Here is a 26,055-nt window from a genome sequence, read left to right on the forward strand (position 1 = left end):
GATATGGTTGAGAAGATGTAAAGCAGATGAAATCAGACAAGTAATCAGGCCTCCAAAATGGCCTGGTTTGCTGTGAAGTGAGCAAATTGGTAATAGGGTGAGACTCTATAGAGATCAGTGAATGCAAGAAACTCTTCCCCGCTTTTTGGTTCAGGTCTTTTATGCTCTCTTGATGACCTTCTAAGAAGTTGTTATGGTGGCGCAGACTCAAAAATTATAGTAAAAAAAGTGGTAGGAAGAGAGACAGGATTTAACTAAGCCTCTACTAACTCAGCAGTTGTTCCAAGGCTGATTACAGAATCATCAATTGTTGGATGAGCATCTTCAAAGTCAGGAACTGAAGAAGAATGCTCAGAAATAGGTAATGGAATAACAAAATCATTAAAAAATTCTGGTAGTTCTTGATCAACAACATTAGAATGAAATGGGAAAATGATCTCATGAAAAATAACATCTCTCGAGATATAGAAGGAGCAGTTCTTGGTGAAAATTTATTCCTTGTAAAAGGTAAAGTAGCAGCAAAAGCTAAGCAACCAAAAGTTCTTAAGGAATCATAATCGAGTCTAGAACCAAATAGTACCTGTCTACCTGATATGGAGACTTGTGGTTGAGTAAAGGAGAAGGAACCCTATTAATCAAGTAAGCAACAATGGCAACACAGTCACCCCAAAAATGTATAAGAACCTTAGATTGAAAATACAAAGCCCCAACCACATTAAGCAAGTGTTGATGTTTTCTTTCAACCACTAAGTTTTGTTGTGGTCGTTCCACACAACAAACCTGATGAAAAGTGTCTTATGTAGCTAAGAAATCTGAGTCCCAACTCTTTTGCATTGTTAGATCTAATACACTTAATTGATGAACCAAACTGTGTTTTTATCATCTTAAAAAACTACTTGATTGCATCTGCAACTTCGGACTTGTGTTTCAACAAAAAAAATCCAAGTGAAGCGACTACAATCATCAACTAAAGTGAGAAAAAATCTTTTGCCATTTTATGTACTTTTGGCATAAGGACCCCATATATCACAATACACAAGATCAAACAAAGTCTGAGAAATATGATTAAAAGAAGGAAAAGAAAATCTATGAAATTTACAAGAGGACATATATGACAAGTGGAAGTAGAAAAATCATTGGACACACTAAAGGAAATTTCATTACTCAAAGATCTGAGTACTTTACCATATACATGGCCAAATCAAGAATGCCAAATATTTGGAACTTTACAACTTGCAAAATTTGTACAAGCTAAAGCAGAATTATTACATTCATGAATGGAAACAGAATTACATATATTTGTACTAGCTTTTGAATCCAAAACACTTGGAGAAGCTAAGACATAGAGACCTTCAATGAGATCACCCTTCCCAATCCTCCTGGAGTAGGACATCTTCGGAATGAAAATTTGATTTTTTTTAGGAATGTGATAGAAAACATTATTGTGCAAAAACAAAGCACTAACAAATAACAAGTTGAAATTGAATTAAGGAACATAGAATGCATTGTGAAGTAACAATGTAGGTGAAATGCAAATAGTGCCAACAATAACAGCAGGCACACCAGTGTGATTTGACAATGTGATTGTCACTCTTATTGGAAATTGTTTGATAAGATTAAAAAAAAGCAAGCTACATGAATCCTAGCACCTGAATCTATGATCTAAGCATCTTTAAGGAGATTAAAGGAAGGAGTAGCAGACAATATCATACCGATGGAATCATTTCCATTTTGTTTGGCACGTGAGCATTGACCCTGTAAAAGATGGATCAACTGCTAGTATTGTTGTGCAGTAAGTTGAAGCTATGGTTGTGAGCCATGATTCACAGAACCCATAGAAACTTATTCATAGAACCAGAATTGGAGTGATTTGTTGCTGTAGAGATAGACTTGTTCTTCTTGTAATTGGGTGGATAATCATTCAGCTTATAGCATTGAGCCTTGGTGTGACCTTGAATACCACAACGTGCACAAATGAGACAATTTTTTTGATTTATTTTGTTCTTTAAATCAGAACCTTTCTTTATAGCAAAAGCATGAAAAGAAGTAGTAGACGCGGTACCAATTTCCTTCTGTTTGTTTTTCTTCTTGAACAACCAGAGAAAAAATCATCTTGGTAATGGAAGTAAAAGGATCCATAGAGAGGATCTGACCCCGAATCCAAAAGTAGGCTTCATTGAGACCCATCAAGAAATGCATAGCATACTCAAGTTGAGCATACTCACACCAAGGTTTGATTCCATTGCCTGTGCAAGTATGTGCAGGCTTCAATTCTAATTGAGACTCCCAAATTGATCTCATTTTTGCATAATAAGAAGACACACTCATGGAACCTTATTGAAGAGAAACTAAATCACGTTTCAACTAGAAAATTAAAGGTCCATTTGGTTGCTCAAAAGGATCCTTGAGATCATCCCAAATAGCTTATGTAGAAGAGCAATGTAGAACACTAACTTGCATCTTTTTTCAAAAGAGAATTCAAAAGCCAAGAAGCAACAATGTCGTCATTGCGATGCCAAGTAGCATGATACGCATGACCTAAAGCAGGTTCAACAATTGAACCATCAACGAAACCAAATTTGTTCTTGCCAAGAAGAGACATCTCCATTGCCTTCTTCCAAGAACTGTAATTGTCACCCAATAACAGATGAGAAACCAACATTAAACCAGGATTGTCTAAAGAGTGAATGAAGAAAGGATTGGCATCATCCATCACAGCAGGCATGGGAGAAAACCAGAAAAAATTTCAACGAAGAAGAAGAAAAGTGCTTCAAAAGGAAGCTATGAAGAATCAGAGAATATTTGGAAAACGAATTCCAATTGATACCATGATAAACTAATAGAGTGAATAGAATTGATGGAATTGAATTACAAAGTATATATGGTTTATGACGCTTGTATACAAGGCCAAACTAACGGACTAACTTCACGCCCAAGCTAACTACTTTAACTAACATAACAGAATACTCAACTAATTTTTACATTATCCCATAAGTACTAATGCAATCCTTTCTTATTCAAATCTACACACATCTATGACTCCAAATAGCATTTTTCACTAATAAGATATAGTGACAATTTTAAGATGAACGGGCTACATCATACACTAGTAAGACACCATAACAAAATTCATTATTAAAAAATGGTAATGGTAGCACAATATAACACAATTTTATTCCATTTGAAATAAATTTTAGTTTTTTTATCCATTCCATATGCTCTAACAAATAACTAGGGTCTTCCTCCAAGACATTCAAAAAAGTTTACAGCATTTTTAAGTGTAGACAAGCCAATTTCATGAGACTTTTGGTTAAAATGAATGGGCAAAAGTATTGGGTTATGTGATAATAGTATATTGACTGAGTACGGACTACTGGGATAAAACAAATGTTCCCATTATAGATCAACATAATTAAAATAAGAGGACAACAATCAAGATAAAATTTGTGACACCCTCTATCCCAACATACATATAAATAAATAAAACATATAAAAACATTGATAAACTAATTCACGTGGGTAAAGGTTCACATTCACTTCAATATTACCAAATAAAACTTATTAAAAATATATCCAGCTCAGAACAAGGCCATCAAAGTTTACAAAATAAATTTTGTTAAATTAGTGTGGTAAAATAAAATAAAATAACATTATGCAATAAAAATAAAAACTCTCTGAATGTATGAATACATGATTTTGATGATGTCAAAGAAGAATCAAACAAGACTGCTTCAAAGGATAAGCATTGCTTCAAGATTAATACAAGGTTGTTTCAACAAACAAAGTCTTGCTTCAAGATTAACTCAAGATCAACTCTTGCCTCAAAACAAAGTGTTTCCAAGACATCCAAGGCTCTGGTGATCGATTACTAGGCAGTGTAATCGATTACCAGAAAACAATTTTGAAAAATAGCTATTAAAAAGGGTTTTAAATTTGAATTTTGAACCTGTAATCGATTACCAGATGATTTGTAATCGATTACCAATAACGAAACTCTTGAAATTCAAATTCAAAAGTCACGACCCTTCAAAATATAACTGTGAAATCGATTACCATAAGCATGCAATCGATTGCCAGTAAAAAAATTAAGAAATTTTTTTTTGAAAAGATACATCTCTTCAAATCATTTTGAAAAGGCATGAAGGGCCTATATATATGTATGTCTAACTTCAAAAAGCAAGAGAGAGATATTCCTAGAGAACTTCATTATCAAATGCTCTCACAACAACTCTTGGGCAAACACTTGCAAATCTATTGAGAGTTCATCCAGGAACTTCAAATTGTATTATCCACTCTAAATGAGAGAAATCTTTTTGTTCTTCTCAGAAAGTCAATTATAATCAAGAGACTGGTTGTCTCTTGAATTGTGAGTTTATTGAACACAAGGGAAAGGGATTTCTTGGGTGTTCAAAAGTTGTAAAAAAGATTTTACAAAGATAGTGAAAAATCTCAAGTAGGTTGCTTGAGGACTGGACGTAGGCACGAGAAGTGGTCGAACCAGTATAAATCGAGTTTGGATTTTTCTCTTCCCTCATCTTATTTATGTTATTGCAATCAATTTTGTCTTGCATATTTAAAGAACATTATTAAATTGATACTGCTTCTTTTTCTGCATTTTGAGTCTATCATTTAGAAGGGGGTTAAAAGTTTGTTAGTGGGAATTGTAAGACTTATTTCACCCCCTTGTCTTAAGTTATTGAGGCCACTTGTCCAACAAACTCATCCCTAATATCACATTCTATTAGAGCACTTATGAGGTTCTTTAAAGTCATTCACCTAGTCATCTATTCCCATGAACACAAGGTTTGAAATCATCACAGGATCCAAACACAAATAACACAGGGAGTGAGTTATCACATTTTAAAAAAAATACAAATAAACAAAGACGTAATCAAAATAAATTATGGAAGTATTTATAACATAACTCAACTTAATACAATCCACGTCACTTCATCACTTTATCATTTAAAATTCATTTTTCAATCACCAATCACATTGCACATGAATCACACACTCGGATCAAGATGTAATGATACTCATTAATTTCATAATAGGCAATTAACAAACATTATGCAATAATTATACTAAGACTTAAGCCTATATGCAATGTGGTATCATGCCAGTGAAAAACCATACTGGGGCACTTAGGAGTACATAACAAGACACACCATACAATGGGTATATCAGGTCACTCTCACAAAGTAAAATCATAAGGTGACCAATCAGGGTCATTCTGTTTTGTGAGAATGCTTCAACTATATGGGATTAACATATGGCTTAAAAGAGCACTCAAACTGAGTGTCTTTACCCTAAAGGCCTAGATTCTAAAGAATCTGTTAGGGACTGACCTTTATGATTCAGGTCCAATCCCTAAAAAAAATTTGCATGCAGACACTGTTCATGAATTATACAATACCCACAACCTCACACTCGTGTTTCAAACACGTTTAACACATTGCACTACAATTTAACACTTTAGGTTCCTAACTAGGAATCCTACACTTTCCCTTTAACACTACGCATAAACATTTTTCTCAAGGTAAACACCAGTCAAGTTATTATATAATTCACAGCTCACAACATAAGTATTATCACATCAAGTGTTAACCGCACACTTATTCACAACAAAAATTCATGTCCACAGTTTTAACATATATCAACGTCACAATTCACCATCACATATTTACGTGTATTTCTCACAAATCAACGCATGTTCAATTTTGCACTTATATTCAATCCCAATAACAATTTTATGATCTCAAAGCAGCATGTTATCTCACAATTCACCATATATTCAATTTATCACTTAGGCACAATTTTAACCATAATTTCATAATCTCAATATAACAATTTATCATGCTAATCTAGCAAATCTTGTCCAAAGTACAAACAATTTATACAAAAATATTTCTCACAACATGGGGAATAAAATCCCTCAAACAATTTCACACAATCATATCAAAATCCTAGGTTAAAAATACGAAAACACCAAGAGCACTCAATTTTATCAACCAATTCGTATTAGGACATCAATTGGTCCATCAAACACAACAATATTGTAATTATAATCATAAAGGAAAAATTATAATTCAATAAACATCCCAAAATAAATCTCAATTTGATCCCTTAAGGATCCTCACACATGTTTATTCTAACCCCAATTGCGATAAACTCATCCCTTACCTCTAAGCGGACTCACGTGTGTAGTCCAAAAATGATAGTGGTGTCTCTATCAATTCTCTAAGATTCCTTAAGTTTTTCCTCTATTTGCTCTGTTAGGATTTCCAAGCATTAAAGAGAATGGGAAGAGATTATAGCCTTCATTTTACTGTCAACGTGCGAGACTAATTTTTTCCTGCAAAAATATTATTTTACAAATCCCAACGTTGAGAATATGAAAAAATGGGTTCCGAAGGAGATGTCCAAATTTCATGACGATCCAACGGTTTATTAGTCCAAGATTGTAATTTTATTGGGATAGATTTTGGGTGTATGCGGAAAAAGAGAAAACCTTGTGTGAGGAACATTTCTTCCACCACAGACATTAAAATCCCAACGGTGGGTATGTGCAAAAATAAGTTCTGAATCACGTGTTCAAATTTCAGGAGGATCCAACGGTTAAGAAATCTGAGATTGTCATTTTAATGAGACAAGTTTGAGTATATGCAAAAAAAAGTGTCGTAAATGTAAAGAGTGATTTATTACATCTATATTTATAGTTAGGGTATTATTGTCCTTTTATTTAGTGTCGTAAGTGTAAAAAATGACCTATTACATTTTTATTTATAACTAGGATACTCTTGTCTTTTTATTTAGTGTCGTAGATGTAAAGAGTGACTTATTACGTCTCTATTTATAGTTAGGGTATTCTTATCCTTTTATTTACTCTTTATTTTTACTTATTTATTTATTTTATAAAAAAATTATTTTATTTCTTATCAAATGAATAAATAAAATATCATTTTTATTTCCCTTCAAATCATTATTTTAATTAATAAAATTATTTCTCCTTATTTATTTAATTATAAAAATCTCATCATTTTTCTAAGACTCTACTCATTTTTAAATAAAAAATCATTTTTAATTTATTTTAAAAAATAAAATATTACAAAATTTATCATAAAGTTTAAATCCCCTATTAAATTACTTTTCCCTTTTAAAATATCACATCCAAGTGGTAATGCGGTGCATTATTGATACATTGCTAGCTTTCCGCACCAATTAATGCATTATAATTGATTTATTAAATTATTCTTTACACACTTTTGTGGTATTATTTCATTGACATCAAATGTTTCCGTTATACCATGACTTTTGTAAATAAAACTACACCAATGTAATTTTTTTAATAATAGTTTGGATTTTAAATGTTAACTTACTTTTTATTTATGCAAAAAAAAATTGATTTATTTTAAGTTATTGTCGCATTTTATTTTATTTTTCTTAAAATTATTTGTTAAGAAGTTTATTTAAATTAATTCTTAATTATTAATACTACAAATCATATTTTAATGATGTACAAGTACGTCTGATTTAATCCCTTTCAACTTCCTCAATGTGCACGTGTGAAACAAATGATGAAACCCACAAATCGATTTAAAGATACACCTTCTTTGAAATTGATTTGTTTTGAGTCCATTTTTAGAAAAACTGTCATCTTGAGTAATCACCTAGGGGTGGGTAAATGGGTCCAGGTCCATGGATTGGTCCACGGGGTCCGAGATCTGCGCGGATTACGAACCAATTTTTTTAAACGGGTCCATGATTATGTTATATTTTTGGGCTCGCTTAACCCACGGACTATGCGGGTTTGGCTCATGGGGTCCGCGAGTTTGCCCGCAGCCCGCATTAGGTTTGATTTGTCTACCCAATTATATTAGGTTTAATTTTCTCTTTTTTCACTTTAAACTTTTCTTTTAAAATAATAGATAAAGAAATATATTAGATAAGATAAAAATTTAAAGATAAAAATAAAAGATTTAAATTAAGAGATGATAAAGATAAAAGAAATGATAAGATAAGAAAAATAAAAGATGACAGAAATAAAAGATTGAGATAAAAAAAGATAAGTAATAACATGTTAAAAATATTACTTTTTGATATTTTCTCGATCTTTTTTTTCTTTTAAGTTATCATTTTCATATCTGCAAGTCATAAATAATAAAAATATCAATTCTTATCATTATAAAAAATAACTCACATTGTGGTTACTACCATTGTAGCAAGAACACTTGTTCTCCTCACGGGTTTTTTACCAGGAAAACAAAACAAAACACGACTCATGCTCACGCAGTCACACGCGACACACCCTAACGGCACAGCCTCCGTCCACCACCGCGTCACCATGCAAAGTACATCTCTTCTCTCTAGAATTTATTTTTATCCAATTTTTGGGACTGTATATTAGACTATATATTGGACTACAGCATGCTATAATCATTTTAATTTCATAATTTATAGATTAATCATCCTATATACAGCTTTATACTTTTTAAATTTCACCAAAATAATGCGTTCAAACACCTACAAATTTGCCCTTGATCTTATGGAAGATGATTGATTGCCGTGTGTTTGTTTCTAATCTAAGCTCAGTGAGAAACATGATGTGCAAGCACTTTATCCTATACATGATTTAGTTAATAAGATAGAGTGGACAAGGTCTAAATATCTAAGGTGTGCAAAACACAACATTTCTGCTATATTTGTTTTTAATCTATATGGTAGCTGCAGTACTGTTGGATAATATGTAATTGGAATTTAGTTTTATAAATGTAGTTATCACTTTTACTGGTATTCTTTTACACTTCATATTCTGACATCTTGTAGAATTAAGATGTTTAAACTATACCTTGCATTTCCCTTGCCAACTTGAGCGTAAAAAGGTGTTGATGAATCTTGTAACTAGTTTAATGATAATTTAGCCAAAGTCGGCTTCTCAATTAAGGATTCACATAACTGTACAATACACTGAAAATGTATTGCCACACTTATTGAATACATTTAACATGTGTCATTTAATATATTTTGAACAAGCAACTACTCTGCTCTGCTACCATGTCATTTTTCAGTGTTAGATCTTGCTTGTGTTGTTTTTGTGATCCCAACTCTAGTATGCCTGAATGAATTTCTATTTTTAAAACATATGTTGTTCTTGTTACTAGATATTGGACTGATGATTGTCTGAACTCTGTAGCTTATTTGTTTATGAGGACAAAGAAGAAGGATACTGGTGAGGAGGAGCAAGATGTAACTCGTGTCTCAACTAAGGATGCTACCCCTCATGTTGTTGAGATGCCTGTGCCGCCACCATCTATTACAAATCCCATGATCAAACGAGAGCCAATTCCAGAAAACGAACAATGTGAACTCTTGAAGTGGATATTGGAAGAGAAGAGGAAGGTCAAAGCAAAAGACGCAGAGGAGAAGCGGAAAATTGATGAAGAGAAAGCTCTGCTTAAAAAGCTTATTCGGTCAAAATCCATCCCAAGTGTCTAATGATGTTATCTTTATCGTCAGGGAAAAAAGTTCTTGAATTCAAATGTACTTGAATTGATTCATCCAATGCTTTTATTTTCTGTTGGTTTTTTGTTGGATTCTAGATTATAGATTTGTGAATTTGAGAGTTCAGGGTCCTGACATCCTAAATTGTCATTTGCAGAATTTTGGATGTGGTTCACTGGTTCTTTTGGTTCTGACAATAATACAAGTTGATGGCACTTGATTTACAATGTCCATGTTCTTTTTTACCTATAGATGTCATTTGGATTTTCAATATATTTATTGGTTTTGTGAATAAAGCCAAATTTGAGTTAGAGCCTCAGCACATGGCAAGTGCAGAGGCTGGTGAGCAGTGTTGCTTAGCTAATTTAAAGCACTAAGGTGAGGGTACTAATTAAATTGTCAAAGGCAATTAAATTTTATTGAATTTAAGTATTCACTCTTAAGCTATGAAGCACAAACATCCCATCCCCTTACCGTGTCCAAGTGTCCGACACGTGTCCGGATGTCCGACACGTGTTCGTGTTTGACAAGACACCGATACTGACAAGTAAATCAACATCCCATTAACTTTTTTAAGAGGTGAGGTGTCCACGTGTTGTGTCCGGTGTCTGTGTCAGTGTCGGTGCTTCATAGCTCTTAAGTTCCTTCCATGAAAAACATTATGCATGGATCTAGAAATATAAGATTGTCATTGATTAGATTATTTCAAATTAGTTGTTGGATGACACCATTTCTATTAGAATCTCAAATCTCACTATATAAATAGAAAAGGTGGGAGGTTTTTGGAATAATAATTTTATGGTAGTGCCACTCTATAATTTCATGAGTAAAACATTGAACTGTTAGACCTTTTTCTATTAATTTCACCATTGTCTTTAATTTTTTGACTTCATTACTATGCTCTTATTGCTCCTAGATTGATGGTGATTGTGTGTGTAAACCAAAACTTATTATTTCTCATGAATTTCTTTAATTATGGGTTCTCTTTTGCTTTTGAGTATTTATATATGTAGTATAAGCTATTTAATTTTTATTATAATATTTAAAATAGCAGCCACCCTGTTCCTTCTATCTTGATATATCATTTTCAAAGTTGGCTGCTATGTGTTGCTATCTGAGATTGATATATTCATAATTCTTTACTTATTGAATTTTGAATTGAAGTCTAGAAGACTGTCAAGTATTAGTATACTTAAGGGTTAGAGGGTTGTATTTTTTAATGCATTATTACACACACATGTTAATATTGCGTTCTATTATTCCACCATATGTTAATATTGTATTCTATTATTAAGTGTTTATCCTCTCTTTGCTGAATTACTGTGTTTGTTTGTTAGCGATTCTGGGCTAGGTGCACCTACAGGGTTTGGTGGTTCTGTACAACACTCTTCATCAAACAGGAGGGATTATGATGATGGTGGGTCACCAAAGAGGAACCTTAGTTTGGATGGTTTACCTCATTTTGAGAAAAACTTCTACATTGAGTCACCAGCTGTAAGGGCAATGACAGATGCTGAAGTTAATGAGTACCGGCAGCAGAGGGAAATAACTGTTGAAGGTCGAGATATCCCGAAACCTGTCAAGTCCTTTCATGATGCTGGTTTTCCAGGTATTTCTGTTCCTTTTTTTTTCTATTTCATCAGTTTTGCTTTCCACCTCCTTCAGCTTAAAGTACATGACTCTTCTCTTTATTGCTTTGTTTTGCACAAAACTGTGTCAAGAGCTGGTAATTTGGAGGGATTATTAGTTCTATGGGCAAGATTTTCAAGCAAAATAGCGTGCTAATAGTATTTTTCTAATGGTTGAGAAATTGGTTTTATTTTATTCCGTAGACAGTATGTGATTTCATTTGATTGAAGTGGTCAAAACTTCCTGTTTGCAGAATATAAGGCAAAAGAAAGGGAGAAGATCATTTTGTTTATAATTGATTATATTGTATGATTATCTTGCAAAAAATTTTATCAGATTATGGGATGACTTGTTTCAAACAGTGTACTGATTTTTCGGCCTTGGTTTAATCCAGAATATGTAATGGAAGAAATTACAAAAGCTGGCTTTACTGAACCTACGCCCATTCAATCTCAAGGTTGGCCCATGGCTTTGAAGGGGCGTGATCTAATAGGAATTGCAGAAACAGGATCAGGGAAGACACTTGCTTACTTGTTGCCAATTTGTCATCCATTGTGCATGTTAATGCTCAGCCTATTCTAAGTAAGGAAATAAGGAAACAACTGAGACAATTAGATTTCATATTGGATGTAAGGGTGCCTTTTCTGACTATGTTACCTTTGTCTTGCCGTCCATTCGTTTACGATATTTTCAGATCCTGGAGATGGACCAATTGTGTTAGTTTTGGCTCCAACTCGTGAACTTGCCGTCCAAATACAACAAGAGGCTACTAAATTTGGTGCATCATCTAGGATTAAGAGTACATGCATCTATGGTGGGGTTCCAAAGGGACCTCAGGTGCGTGATCTCCGGAAAGGTATGTATTGAATTATACAATGCCATGAGTTTGGTTAAACAACTTACTGACTGCTTGTTGCAATGTTGCCCCTTTGTACAGTTTTTATTTTATTTTTTCATAATCATGGATTTTATTTTGCTTCTGTTAATTTTTGTGATTAGGTGTCGAAATTGTAATTGCCACTCCAGGAAGGTTAATTGATATGCTTGAGTCAAATCATACCAACTTGCAGAGGGTCACATACCTTGTATTGGATGAAGCTGATAGGATGTTGGATATGGGGTTTGATCCTCAGCTACGGAAGATTGCCTCCCAGGTTGGCTTTATTTTATGATGTGGTAAATATTTTGAAATGGTGTAATATTCTATTACAACTATTGTTTGTGACTGTCACAGTCAAGTTGTTGTTCTTGATGCTTCATTCGCTTATTATGAGTAATGTTCCAGGCTTCTAGCTACATTGCTAGTGCATTCAGGGGCTCACAATTATTTTTTAAAAAAAATTGTTTTTCAATGTTAATTTATTTATAAAAAGTCCAATTTGGCTTACTAGCAATACTATATTTCCTATTTTGTCCCCTAACTATAGTACTAGCTGCACCTACCAATTAATCCAAATCAATCTAGAAATACAGATTGCTGAAGCTGCATTTTAAAGTTTCTTTATTCTGCTTGTCATATGATCACTGTTTTTTGTTTTTCTTAGATTCGTCCAGATCGTCAAACTTTGTATTGGAGTGCTACCTGGCCAAAGGAGGTCGAACAATTGGCAAGGAAGTTCCTTTATAACCCATACAAAGTAAGATATTTTATGTTGGGATATGTAACGGTAGTTTTTTTCTTTTAAATTTCGTTCCTCTATGATGAAATGGTTTTTGGTCTGAAATGAATTGTCGAAGCATGTATGATGTTTATGTATAGTATTGTATTTTGTGAGAACTTGATTTATTTAAGCAACAATTTCTGTAATCATTGTGCAGGTAATTATAGAGGCTCTTCTGATTTAAAAGCTAACCATGCAATACGGCAATATGTTGACATTGTTTTGGAAAAGCAGAAATATGATAAGTAGAATGTGTTCTACCTTATTTTCATTCTCGTTGCATTTAACACCTTATCACATATGGCCATGGAGTCTTCCTTTTTGTCAGATTGGTAAAATTGCCAGAGGACATCATGGATGGCAGCCGAATACTGATATTTATGGGTACCAAAAAAGGATGTGATCAAATCACTAGACAACTCCGCATGGATGGATGGCCTGCACTCTCAATTCATGGAGATAAAAGTCACGCAGAAAGAGATTGGGTGCTCTCAGAATTTAAATCAGGCAAAAGTCCTGGTTTAGGTGCAAAAACTTTTGCTTTATTTAATTCTCTGTCATATTGTTATTCAGTGGATGAAAATGATTTAGTGATATATAGTTATGGAAATACTCCGTACTTTTATTTATTTTGGAAATATTAAATGCTTTTTTAATTAATATTTTTTTGTCTACTTTTTACCAGTATTTGATTATTTATTACATTATGCATGAATTGTTTGCCTTTTAAAGTTAGAATCACCTATCTGCTGCTGGAGGACGATCTGGTCATTAGTTCTGTTGTGACAAATAGGAAAAAGCTGCTTTTGTGATTTGATGACTTTCAGTTTACTTTGTCACTTTTTAAGGTTAACCAATAGCTTTGCTTATGTATATCTTCATCCTTTCTACTATTTGATTACTGTCAGATGTGAAGGATGTGAAATATGTAATAAATTATGACTTCCGGGGGTCACTTGAGGATTATGTTCATCGCATTGGGCGGATAGGGAGAGCTGGCGCAAAAGGAACTGCATACCCATACTTCACAGCTGCTAATGCCAGATTTGCAAAGGATCTTATAGCCATACTCGAGGAAGCTGGACAGAAAGTGAGTCCTGAATTAGCAGCAATGGGGAGTGGTGCACCACCTCCACCCTTCAGGTTAGTTAACTGGACCCAAGTATAACGAGGGCTTACAATGTACATATCATTTTTTGGTTGTAATTGTAGCTGTGAAGGATCACGCATATAATCTAGTACACTCACCTCACCTAGAAGAAACAATGAATAATACTAAAAGAATAACATTCACATATCATTGTGTTTGATAGTTTTGAGTGGGGTTTGCTTTGTTACTGTTTTGGTGCATTTGATTCCTCTGGATGACAGTCTTCTTTTGAGCTCATTTTGGATGAACTAGAAATATCTGTGGTATTCTGCTCATGGTCATTTTAGGGGAGGGTCTTGATTCTTGAATAAATCTTTAGAGAGATCGACATGCTATGTTGGATGGTTCTTGATCTTTATTTTTTGATTTTTCCTGTTAAGTCTTTATTTTGATGTCTTTTTTCTTCTTTCTAAATGAATTCTGTTTATAAAAAGAAGTTTCTTCCTTCCCAACAATTGATTAAACTTCTTGTAAAACTATGACCCCGGTTTAGTTTGTCACTTTTATCCATAAGGGATTTATTGTGTCGTTGGACTCTGAGACTTATTCAAAGTACAGCAGCACGCTGCTATTATACTTACTAGTTTGTTAAATTTGTTGCATCCTGTATATCAATCAATTAGGTCCGGGAATTTTCCAAGACCGTGGGAGGGGTTATGGCAGTTCTCGTCCACGGAGCTGATCGATGAAGGAAGGTGCAGACAGACCAACTTGATTGACGGAGGAAACTCCCAAGAATCATGCCATTTGTGTTATTACCGACATTATATTATCTTGATAATTAGTGTAAACTTGTAAGCCTAATAGGACTTTAGTATTCTTGTTTTTCAATTTTTTTTCTTCAGATGTCCCATCAGACAATTGTTCATAAACCATAGTTGATACCGCAACAATACATTATTATTATTTATCCTTATGGTTTACGAGTTGTTCTGAAATTTGAACCCCTAAAATCTACTCTTTTTTTGGCTACTGCATTGCAGTTTGGTAGGGAGAGAATTACACAGAAATTTAAGAATTTATTATGGGAATGTTTTTCATTTTTTAGTTTTATTTATAAAATTATCTTATATTCTATTTTGTAAATATTTATAAAAAAAATAATAAAAATAATAATAAAATTTCATATAATTTCTTATACAAATTTTAAAAAATCGGAGAGAAAAATGGTTTTATGCTTAATAAGTAAAATAAACACTTTATATATGAATTGAAATATACAATTTGGAGAATGGAGAGTTAAGTTTTTATTTTTCAATTTGACATTTTCAATCTCTTTTAAATTTGCATTTCACTTTATGCGCAATTAGTCATAATATATCTACCATTTCAAATTAATTTTTAAATCTTTTCTATATACTTGATATACCCAATGGTTTGTGCATTTCAAAATCACTTTGTAAAAAAAATCTTTTTTTATATACTTATGGTATTGAGTCTAACATGTTTATATAATATAGAGTATGATTACTATAACTGTTTTTTTTTTTTTTTGGTAAAGAATCATTTTTTTAAATAATAACTTCTTTTAGCTTTTCATGTATTCGTTCTAGCTTTTCAAATCTAAATAAAAATATTTAAATCTTATTAACATTTGAAATTTTTTTTTATGATTTCAAATATATTTTCCAAAACAAAAACAAATAAAACCTAATATAAATTAGGTTATAAGTCCCTTTTTCAAATATATTTCCATTCCTAACTTGAGCTTGTAAGTAATAGAATCTATCAATCATAATGTATACATGGAATACATTGACATTTTGTTGGAATGAGAAGTGACTTCATTATGGAATGATACATTTTTTCAAACTCCCTCCAATCAATGGTTGAAGTTAGTTCCTCAAATTGGTGACGAATTAAAATTTGAGGTGTTAAAATTTGCACTATTTGACACGTTAATCTAGAAAAAGTGAAAAACATCTTATTAGTGAATTGTAACGAGGTAGATAATGTGAAAAAAAAAAGGTATAGATTAAAAAGAGAAAAAAGTGTCATATGCATGGGAAACAGTGTGATCTAGCATAGTAGAGTTAAGAACAGGAGTAGAGTTAAGAATTGAAATTTGAAAGGGTTGAATGGTGGAATAAGGTTGGTGAAGAGTGAGTGAGAGACAAGGAAAGAATGAGTGAAGAAGGTCCTCGAGAGCTATATACGGAGAAGCCCCCGTAAAGGTTCATTTTTTTTTCTCTCTTTTTCTTTCGACCAAAACAAATTGTGGAAAATCAAATCAAATCTTTTGTTTTGATTCAAAGTTTGTGGCTTTGGTAACAACGCAAATGAAGCAGGTTAGGGGGCGACAGAAATCGGACGGTTCTCCTTGCCGGCAGCGATGGGAACACACGCTGTTTTTTTTTTTTTTCACAAATCATATCACAAAACTTTGATAAATCAATACTTAATCAATCACCCTTTACACAAGATCCTGTGTTAAACTTCTTTTTTTTAGAAAATGTTTTATTAACCTTCATATTGATCAAGACCAAAGAAAGAAAGATAAGATCAAGAAAAGAAGGACAACACTCTTGATTCACCCCTTATTTCTAGAGAAGCTAATCACATTATCTAATACAAATTCGAATTAGATTTTCACTAGCATATAGAATCCTTACTGACAATCATAAAATCTAAATCCCTGGTAGCCACGAAAGAGAAGAGTAGTTAGGCACCCAAGCCAACATCAATTCCTATCAACGAGTAGAAGGAAGAGAAAGACGTAGACACCCAATCCTATGATCATCTGTGAAGTCTAAGAGAAACTTACCCTTATCCCAAACTAGAAAAACTTATTCCAGCTTACCTTTAACAACTCAGGCACAAACAAGTAATGTGTAAAAACACACACGAAAGAGCAGAGTCAAAGAGAGACACAGCTCATTTTTGCAAAAAATCTTGTTTAGGTGTCTTCTTGAACTTAAGAGAGTATCACAACTCACTTTACACAAAAAAGATCTTCATAATCAAATATTAGAAGTTGTGAGTCACTATTCATAAGCACTTTTCTTCTCTTCTTCCTTCTACTCATCTCAACACATATTCTAACTATCTCCCAAAGGTAGTTTAGAACTATTAAAAATTAGTTGAATTATATAATTGATTACTATAAGACTCTAATCAGATTAAAACAAGAATTTTCTCATTATTCACGCATGAAGATACATATGCACATATAATATGATCGCAAATTTTCTTAAAATATCATGTACATAATTTAGTTTTTTTTTTCTCCCTACTACATATTATATGGTAATGGGTAAAGACCGCACTCATCTGTACTCTTGTATGTTCATGTCCTATTAATACCTTTTCATACCATGTGTACTTTGAAGAAATTCTCACACTTATTTAGTGGAAATCATTTCATTGTGAGTCTCTGGTTAGGTAATTTGTGCTTGTCATAACAATAATATGGTCACAACGATTTTTAGTTTTCTGTTCCTCATTATGTTTTGTTAGAAATGGGATATATATATATATATATATATATATATATATATATATATATATATATATATATATATATATATAAAATAAAGGGAGATCACTCACATTTTTTGTATGATGGGGGATGATTTAACTTCAATAAAAGACTAAAGGTAAAAGAATAAGGGGGAGAGATCTAGTAATTTAATAATTCAAATAAGTAATTTAATTGTATATAACTAAAAAAAATTCGTTGGTAATGGACATATGTTGGAAATTAAAGTATATTCTTTCTGAATTTTAAACAATAGTTGCTTTCAATATTATATTTAAATTTTATGAGACATGTATATGTAAATTATATTAAGTGAGTAAATTTAATGAAAAATAACAAGCAGGGAAAATTATATATAAGATTTTTTAAATTATAAATCAAATTATACAAATCTGTCGCATGATTTTTCGATAACAAAAGATTATGCATAATATCAATTACATGCATAATTATAAATTAGATTATGCATGATAAAAATTGTTATATAAAAAAGTAAGCAAAATTATTAATTTGGTCTCTCCGTTTATACATTTTATCCAATTTTAGTCCCTCTTTTAATAAAATATTTAAATTAATCTCTTATTTTTTTCAAAAGGCTTCAATGTCATTCTTTCCATCCAATTGAGACTAACATTGTTAGGTAGCAAATTCTAATAATTTTTGGACAAGTTTGTTTGAAAAAAAGTTCTTTAATTTTTTATTTAATTACTTATGTGTTATTTGATGAGAGTATTTTTAAAATATCTTTCACTTAATAAAGTCAACAACTTTTTTTTAAGTTTGATATCAAATTTCAATGAAAAATAATTTATACAAAATAATTATTTTTTTATAAGAAATAACATAATTTAACGAAATTAACTATTTCTTAAGTGTAAAATATGTACTTTTTCTTTACTTACGATGAAGACACGATAGAGTAAGAGATAAAAAGCTTCCTCGGGACTAAGAAGCAATTGACTAATTTCAAACAAAAGAAGATAATGGTACTTATAGACCCATAAATGTGTTGAGAAAAGGGGAGATCATGACAAAATTTTAGCACAGGTTTGAGAAGTTACCAAAAAATAAGTAGTCCCTCATAAATTAGCCAAATGTAACCATGAAAATGAATTGAATAATGTACAATTATGTAACAAATGTGTTAATCATGTTTTAAGCAATTATTGAGTTGAAAAAAAAAATAGTAGGATAGGATGCTTAAGTACTTAATATTACAAATATAGGCTTGTACTTGTTATTTCGAACAAGCCACCCCACACAATTCTTCTATAGACTATTATCATCTAGATTTAACCATATCACTTTCTTTTATTATTTTTTTTAATGTTTTGTATCCTTTACTTTCCACACAAAATTAGTTTCCTAGTTCTACCTTTTACAATTAAGCATTTTTTATCATCAAATGATTGAACACAGGTAGTTAATATGTTAAAGTTAAGGTTGAATCGTTCGGATAGTATTCAAGTTTAATCCTTCGTAGAAATAATTCTTGATCAAACTTTACTTATCTCTCGGATGAACTCCATATTAGTCAAGATTTATTTCCCCTGATGAACCAAGAGTTAAAACAAACAAACAAACAGAAAAAGCTTTCTTTATGGTTGATAAGCAAAGTTTCCTCCTTGGTGTCAGTTATCTAATTCTCTTTGGGAATCATTGTGAGCATTTAACAAAATTTAATTTTACATGACAACAAGACTAAAAATGTAATACAAAAGAAAATTGAACCTCATGCATCTCATGCATAAAACAATTAGTTTAAATTTGATTGTGCATTTAACTAGAATTAAGATTTTTGTCAAAGGAGTGTTAGCTCAATTGGTTGGATAAGAGTACATGAATTGTCATAAATTTTTTTATATTGTCTTCAATTCTTACATATAAAAAAACTAGAATTAAGATTTTACATTCTGGAAGCAACAAGTAAATCCAATTCAGAACGATAAAGAATCTCAAAAAAAAAAAACTTAGCACAAAGAGAAGGAAAAGTAGAGATAGGGTTCATAATGGGTGCCAGAAAAGAAGATATTTGAGGGTATTTGGGGGAGTTTTTAAAAACTTTCAAATTAGAGGAGGTGCAGTTTGAAATATGTGAAGTACAGGAAGCATGGGCCAACCAAGATACCCTTCTCCCTCGGTAAGCCTATGGAGTCAGCCCAAAACAAACAAAACCAACCTTTATCCTATTCCCAAATTTTAAGCCAGTACCAAACTCTTGAATATCTCCACAAAATTGGGGATTTCTTTTTTGGACAGCAGGACAAGAAAATAGACCATTTTTTTTATAAAAAAAAAATCATCACTCGTTTAACTAGTATAGACATTAATTCATAGTTTATTAGTCCAATCGTGTTAGACTATGGTTGAATTAGTGAATAGAGATAATTATAATTATAATTATATATATTAATACTTTAAGTAATAAATAATAATAATAAAAAAATAATATAGAAATAAGTCTTGAAACAGAGAGTCACAATTTTTGCTATTTATTATTTTTCTCTCCTTTATCTCTTACTTTTAAAATATTGTATAATTTGCTCCATATTTTCAAAATGTAGCACACTTTGCTTTCTACTCACATGTCATCACGACAATAACACATCATCGTTCCATGTCAGTAACACGTGTCCTGTCATGTCAGCATCACATTACCACATCAACAGCCAATTAACATAATGGATGTTGAACTAATGGGAGGGCAAAATTTGAATATATGGGAGTAAAATGAACCAAAGAAAATTGGGGAACAAAATTTGCAAAGTCATGAAACTATGAGTAAAATACACAATTAAGCCTATACCGTGTCTCTTGCAAAATAAAAGATTAAAAGTTAACTTGATAATAACATGATATATAATTAGTAAAAATATGAACTTAATATAATTACAAACAATTTGTTTAAAATATTATAAAAGATAATAGGATAGTGGAATGCAACGTAGTCCTTATATTAGAGGTCACAATCTCACACGGTTGAGTAACAATAGAAACATTTTCACGTTTTTTTCTTTCTAAAATAAAGAATAACCATTATTTGAATTGACTGGTCAATTGGTACTTGGTAGACCATGGTTCTCTTTGCGGCGGCTGCTTGCTTGCTCGCTTTTCCAAATTGAAAATATTGGATTTATATTTTTGAAAAAGAATAAAAAGCCTTGAGCCAAGCCTAAAAATATAAGGTTTTTTTTTTTGTTTTGAACTTCCTATTCATGGAAAAAAAATCTCGATCTAAAATTTGAACGAAAGATAAATAAAATCTAATAAAAAATTATTTTTATCCAAGATCAAACTTAAATACTATCCGAATAATTCAACTTTAACTTTAATACATTAATTATTCAATCATTTTATTAAACCAAAAAATACTTGTCACTAAATTGTTTGAGCATCAAAATCATAGACCGAAAGCTAAAGTTGTGAATTTTTTTCTCATTTATTTAAACTATATTTCTAAAGAATTTAGTTAAATTATATCTTGGTTTAAAAATATTTTTAATCCATTAAATTTGAGTTATTTTTCTTTTAGTTCTTCAAATTTAAATTTACTTTATTTAATCCTTAAAATTCATAAAATATTCTTTTTAGTCTGCATAATGCGAACAAACTATAAAATAAAATATTCATAATTTATAACAACTTTTAACTTGTATTTTATATTTTAAAATATGATGACAGTCAAAAATACCAAAAATTATGAATATCTTATTTTCTATTTAACTTACACTTTACAGAAAAACTAAAAAAACATTTTACTAATTCCAAAAACTAAAAAAATAACTTCAAATTTTGAGGATTAAAAAATAACTCACATTTAAAAAACTAAAAATATCTTGTATTTTTTCATGACTGAATAAAAATTAAATGTTGACAACCATCTTTAAGCCCTTCTTTGTGTTAGAGTGCACCGTCCAAAGTAATAATACCATTTGTTGGCAAAAGAATGCTACCGAAGGTTAACTATAATCTTCCCAGAAGCAAATTACTTTCATTATTTCTTGAAATAAAATTCATCATACTGTTTTGGAAAAGATTAATATCCATCATTGATAATAAAACATAATGTCTATAGTTATACTTAACGTTTGGACAACATTTGCAATTGCATATGAAAGGTTACTTAAATGTGTTTGGAAATGTAAAAGGTAGAACTAGTAACATTAATTAAGATGTGAAACACCATGCCCATGGTCCATTTCCAAACACGCTAATATAATTTAACTGCACATTTTATTTCAGTTTGAAACCATGCTTTCAGTTTCTTGCACAAAACCATCTCCTGTCCAGTCTTTGTCAGATTGCAACCCTTTCTTTATGGCTTTCCTCTTCTGAACTGCTTCCTTCTGCCTTCTTACCAAGTCAGTGTGAGTAGTAAAATACTCAAGAGAAACCCTGAGATTTTCATAATAAAAAAAAAAGGAGGGGCAAAGAGTCAAGCATGCTTTTGTTCTGTGATTATTGTAAAAAAAATTCGAAAATGGAAAAGAACATATCAGTTCAATACCATACCCTCTGAAATCTTCTATGGATGTGAAATTGTGCTTTTTCATGAAGTCTTGAAGCTCAAGACATAGTTTCTTCACAAGTCCATAGCCATGCATCATAACCCCAGTGCACACCTACAATTAAAAAAAAAACAACATCATCCACTTAGTGTGTGTTTGGATTAACTCATTTTCCATTAATCAAGGAGAAACCTGAGGGACCAAAGTATAGAATGCCCTATTGTGAGTATCAATAGGCCTAAAAGGCTGTTTGTTGATTATACCTGAACAGTGTTTGCCCCGAGAAGGATAAACTCAGCAGCATCACCGCCTGTCTCAACACCACCAATGGCAGAAAGTGTATAGTTCTCACTATCAAACTCTGACTTCATCATCTTTGCAATGCTCATCACCTTCCCAAGTGCTATGGGATGGACTGCCCTTGCAGAATAACCCCCAGGAGTTGAGTACCTAACAACAAAATTTAGACAAATTAGGTACTTGAGATGGTCAAAAAAGCAAAGCAGAGCAAAACTATGAATTTGTTGTGAGTGAGACTGCAAACCCCTCAACGCAAGGCTCGGGACGTAATGTATTGAGGTTGATTCCCATGACGCTCATGATTGTATTTATGGCAGATACTCCCTCACATCCTGAACTTAGAGCAATCCTTGCTGGCTATAAGCAGAAGCATCAACAAAGTTACTAACATGGTAATTGTCAAAGAGACTGGGCAATACACATTTACTAACTAAACTGAAACTGGCATAAAAAAAGTTCACCAAGACATTTCACATATAAAGGGCAAGAAAGATTGGCTTTAGAAAATAGTTTGCACGCATGCATAAAGCTAAACAAACACATTTTTTCCAGTTCTAAGTGACAAGTACAAGTCCATAAAAAATTCTTACAACCGCATTTGCATGGCGCAATGGATCAACTATTCCACAAACAAAGACTACAAAATTTCAGTGACAATCCATAAATTTGATAACTTAACAAGTTTCCACTTCTTAAACATTAGAATATGGTTAGAGTATTATAAAAAGACAAGGCACAAAGCCAACCTGTGAAATATCAGTTATGTTGGGAGTCATCTTAGCCCAAACAGGAATTGTGGCTTTAGCGTTTATCCATCCACAAACCTCTTCCAGAAGAGCACAATCTTGCCCAACAGCAGCACCCATTTTGCGTTCTGGCATACCGTGAGGACATGAGAAATTTATTTCAAATGCATCCTAAGAGTATATCAGAGAGGTCAGCCATCAGAAAATTCAAGTTGGGAAAATGCTAAATGTCACAAACTCAACCATGAAACACATCTTACAACTCCAGTTTGCTCAACTCTATCGATAAGCTCCTCCCATGCAGCCTTATTGTACTCCTCCATGATAGAAGCAATGAGAATTCTGTCTGGATACTCTTCTTTTAATTGCTTGAATTCTTTCAACATAGTTTCAAGTGGCCTATCACTGATAAGTTCTATGTTCTCCCATCCAATAATTTCTCCTTTTGCAGATCCATTTGCACCTGCCCGTAGCCGGGCATATCGAGGAGTTACATTTATAACTTTTGCCGCATCAAGTGATACCTAGCAAGATAAAAAGATCAAATCCCACAGTAACCTTTCAAAACACAAAACAATCAGTAGCATGGTATGCAAGAACATTCATAAACAAAATAGGGTCTAAAGGGAATATTATTTAAGTATATTCCTACTACACGGGTACAGTGTTGTTTTGTTACAGAAACAAGGCATTGCCTTCATTGAGAATCTGTTTATACATTGGTTTAATTTCATTTGAAAACAAAAGTATCAACTGCACCAAAATAAGATCCAAGGATTCTTTCTGGAACCAGGTAGAATCTACATTTTGCAAACAGGATCAACAACAATTCAAGATTTAAGAGGCAAAAATGCAAAATTGATGATCTACTAGGAACATCCAAGTGTCAACTACACTAAACCATGAAGAATTGAAGATCCCGCCTATAATAACTTGATAACAGGACAAGGACAACCAACAGAAACTCGTAACTAAATAGCTTAACACGATGACATAATCCACAGAAACAGATCAAAAGTCAAAAACAGTTCAAAAGATTGGCCTTTTAGACCACAAAACTCCAAGCTCTCCAGTTTTCAGCCTTAATTCCCAATTCACAACAAAAAGTTTCAGGTATTTGTATTTATCATAACACAAACTCATTCTTACCAACAAACCAAACACTGTAAAGAGACAAACTAGCTAATGCAGAAAAAGGTGGGGGAGTAAATGAAAGTAAAAAAAGCTTACAGTTTTTGCAATCACAGCACCCCAACCTTCATCAAAGGCCCTCTTCATGACTGTGTAATTGGTCCCTGGTGGACCTGACCCAATAACAAAGGGGTTAGGCATGCGCAACCCATTAACAGTTACACTAAGATCAGGCTCTGTAGCCTGAGTCTCTGAAGCAAACACCTTAAACCCAACTCTGCTGGGACCAACCTTAACCTTCCCAGCACAATTCAAACCAAACCCAGATGCACAATTCCCAGTTCTGATCTGGATCATGCTCAAAGATGCCATCTTTCAAGGAAAAATCACAACTTTCTGCAAAAAGCTGTCAGAGGAAAAAGAAGGTAGAGAAGAAAAGAAAAAGGTGAATCTGAAATTCTGAATGAATCTGAGTTTATAATATTCTATGAGCTGGAGACAACAAAAGAGAATGTGCAATTACGAATCTCTGGTTTCGTTTGTAGCATTTTGGTTGACGGAAAATGTAAACAATTGCTTCATAGGTAGGACTTTCATCTGAGCATGACTGTGAAAAGATATTATTATAGGGATTTTGGGGAAAATGATGTGAATTAAATACATATTTTATAAAATTAATAGGTGTCGTTTGGGATTCTGTGATTGAGAGGGATATTCTGCATTTTGACAAAGTCACAAACTTAACCCAAGAATGAAGTCACCACTATTTTCTTTTCTACCCACGGAATCTATTGTAGCTTGTAGAGTATTGTATTTGTAGTACTTTGTTAACGTATTGTTATTATAGAGTCACTGTTTGTAGTAATTAATTATTCTATATTTTTTAAATAAGAAAATTAAAGTAGTAATTTTCAATTTTAAAACAAAAATCACTTTTAAATTAAATTACCAATCTTGAGATTTCAAAATTTGTCTATAAATGATTATATGGCTCAGATTTATTACTGTTACTATTTATTAATAAGATATGTGATGATTCATGTTCTTTGATTATAAATTTAATCTATTTGTTAATAAACACATGTAATTTATCAAAGATCAACTAAGATTTACAAATAAAGAAACAAGATGAACCTTCAATTCATTTTTTCAAAAGAAAAAATGAAATTTTATCAAAGAAAACTAAAACTTGACATAAGATATGACAAAGTTTAGTAAACAATTACATCAACAATTAATATATATATATATATATATATATATATATATATATATATATATATATATATATATATATATATATATATATATATATGATGAACATCCATTAATCCATTAATATATCCATACCTCTCAATCCTAAAACCAAACCAATCATAAAATAAAAAAATAAAAATGTTGAAATATAAAAATGTTGAAATACCAACTCCATAAGACGCTCTTAATTTACTGTCATTCAAAACATAACGCCAAAAACCCTACACATAATGACATAATATCCATCTAAAATAAAAATCTTGGAAAAGAATAAGGTATTAGCCACAATATTTGGCAATACCCATATCACACTCACATAATCATTCTGATAGCAAAATAAAAGGCATCCCCACATATTATATTACTTCCCCTCAACACCCAGATAGACATTACATGCGATACTCCTACACATCACAATACACTTCCTCCCCTGGTAAATCCATCTTTAGTGGTTTTTGATAAACTAAGTGAGAGTGAGAGAGAAAATGAAAAAGATAAAATTGATATTATTACTCATAAAGAGTTAGATAAACTGGTTCAATTTAGTAAAAACTAATCGCCCTTACAGCATATACATTGTTGTCTAATATGAAACAAAATTGCTTGCACAGTTGTGTATTTACATACTCCAATACCCCCCCCCCCCCCCCCTCAAACTCAAGGGGAAGAGTTTTTAGAGGAAACACTCTTCACA

General features: G+C 32.0%; 1 protein-coding gene, 1 long non-coding RNA gene and 1 pseudogene across 3 annotated transcripts; 2 read left to right on the top strand and 1 right to left on the bottom strand.

Annotated features, from left to right (window-relative positions):
• Positions 1–9,189: 9,189 nt before the first annotated feature.
• Positions 9,190–9,645, top strand: LOC114418702. Its single transcript, XR_003668082.1, has one exon. It is a non-coding gene; the product is annotated as an uncharacterized LOC114418702 (long non-coding RNA).
• A 1,131-nt stretch (positions 9,646–10,776) lies between these two features.
• Positions 10,777–14,913, top strand: LOC114418703 (annotated as a pseudogene). The gene is made up of 9 exons (XR_003668083.1): positions 10,777–11,110; positions 11,525–11,712; positions 11,825–11,986; positions 12,130–12,284; positions 12,675–12,781; positions 12,959–13,036; positions 13,120–13,316; positions 13,700–13,934; positions 14,565–14,913. The product of XR_003668083.1 is annotated as a DEAD-box ATP-dependent RNA helicase 20-like (transcript).
• Positions 14,914–21,443: 6,530 nt separating this feature from the next.
• LOC114418704 (dihydropyrimidine dehydrogenase (NADP(+)), chloroplastic-like) lies at positions 21,444–24,887 on the bottom strand. The gene is made up of 7 exons (XM_028384172.1): positions 24,204–24,887; positions 23,234–23,497; positions 22,974–23,144; positions 22,472–22,584; positions 22,191–22,377; positions 21,932–22,041; positions 21,444–21,814 (listed from the first exon to the last, which is right to left on the bottom strand). Exons 1-7 carry the CDS (start codon positions 24,474–24,476, stop codon positions 21,658–21,660), a joined length of 1,275 nt encoding a protein of 424 aa, XP_028239973.1. The 5' UTR covers positions 24,477–24,887; the 3' UTR covers positions 21,444–21,657.
• Positions 24,888–26,055: the final 1,168 nt, after the last annotated feature.

The sequence above is a fragment of the Glycine soja genome, chromosome 7, assembly GCF_004193775.1.
Source record: "Glycine soja cultivar W05 chromosome 7, ASM419377v2, whole genome shotgun sequence".
NCBI classification, from domain to species: Eukaryota; Viridiplantae; Streptophyta; class Magnoliopsida; order Fabales; family Fabaceae; genus Glycine; species Glycine soja.

What these genes read in the sequence shown, in the direction of transcription:
- LOC114418704 (XM_028384172.1), bottom strand. Translation starts at nt 24,476, where the DNA reads ATGGCATCTTTGAGCATGATCCAGATCAGAACTGGGAATTGTGCATCT. An exon ending in TCGGGGCAAACACTGTTCAG is followed by an intron (nt 22,042 to 22,190) that starts GTATAATCAACA and finishes TTTTAATTGTAG; the next exon opens with GTGTGCACTGGGGTTATGAT. An exon ending in TCCATAGAAGATTTCAGAGG is followed by an intron (nt 21,815 to 21,931) that starts GTATGGTATTGA and finishes TGAAAATCTCAG; the next exon opens with GGTTTCTCTTGAGTATTTTA.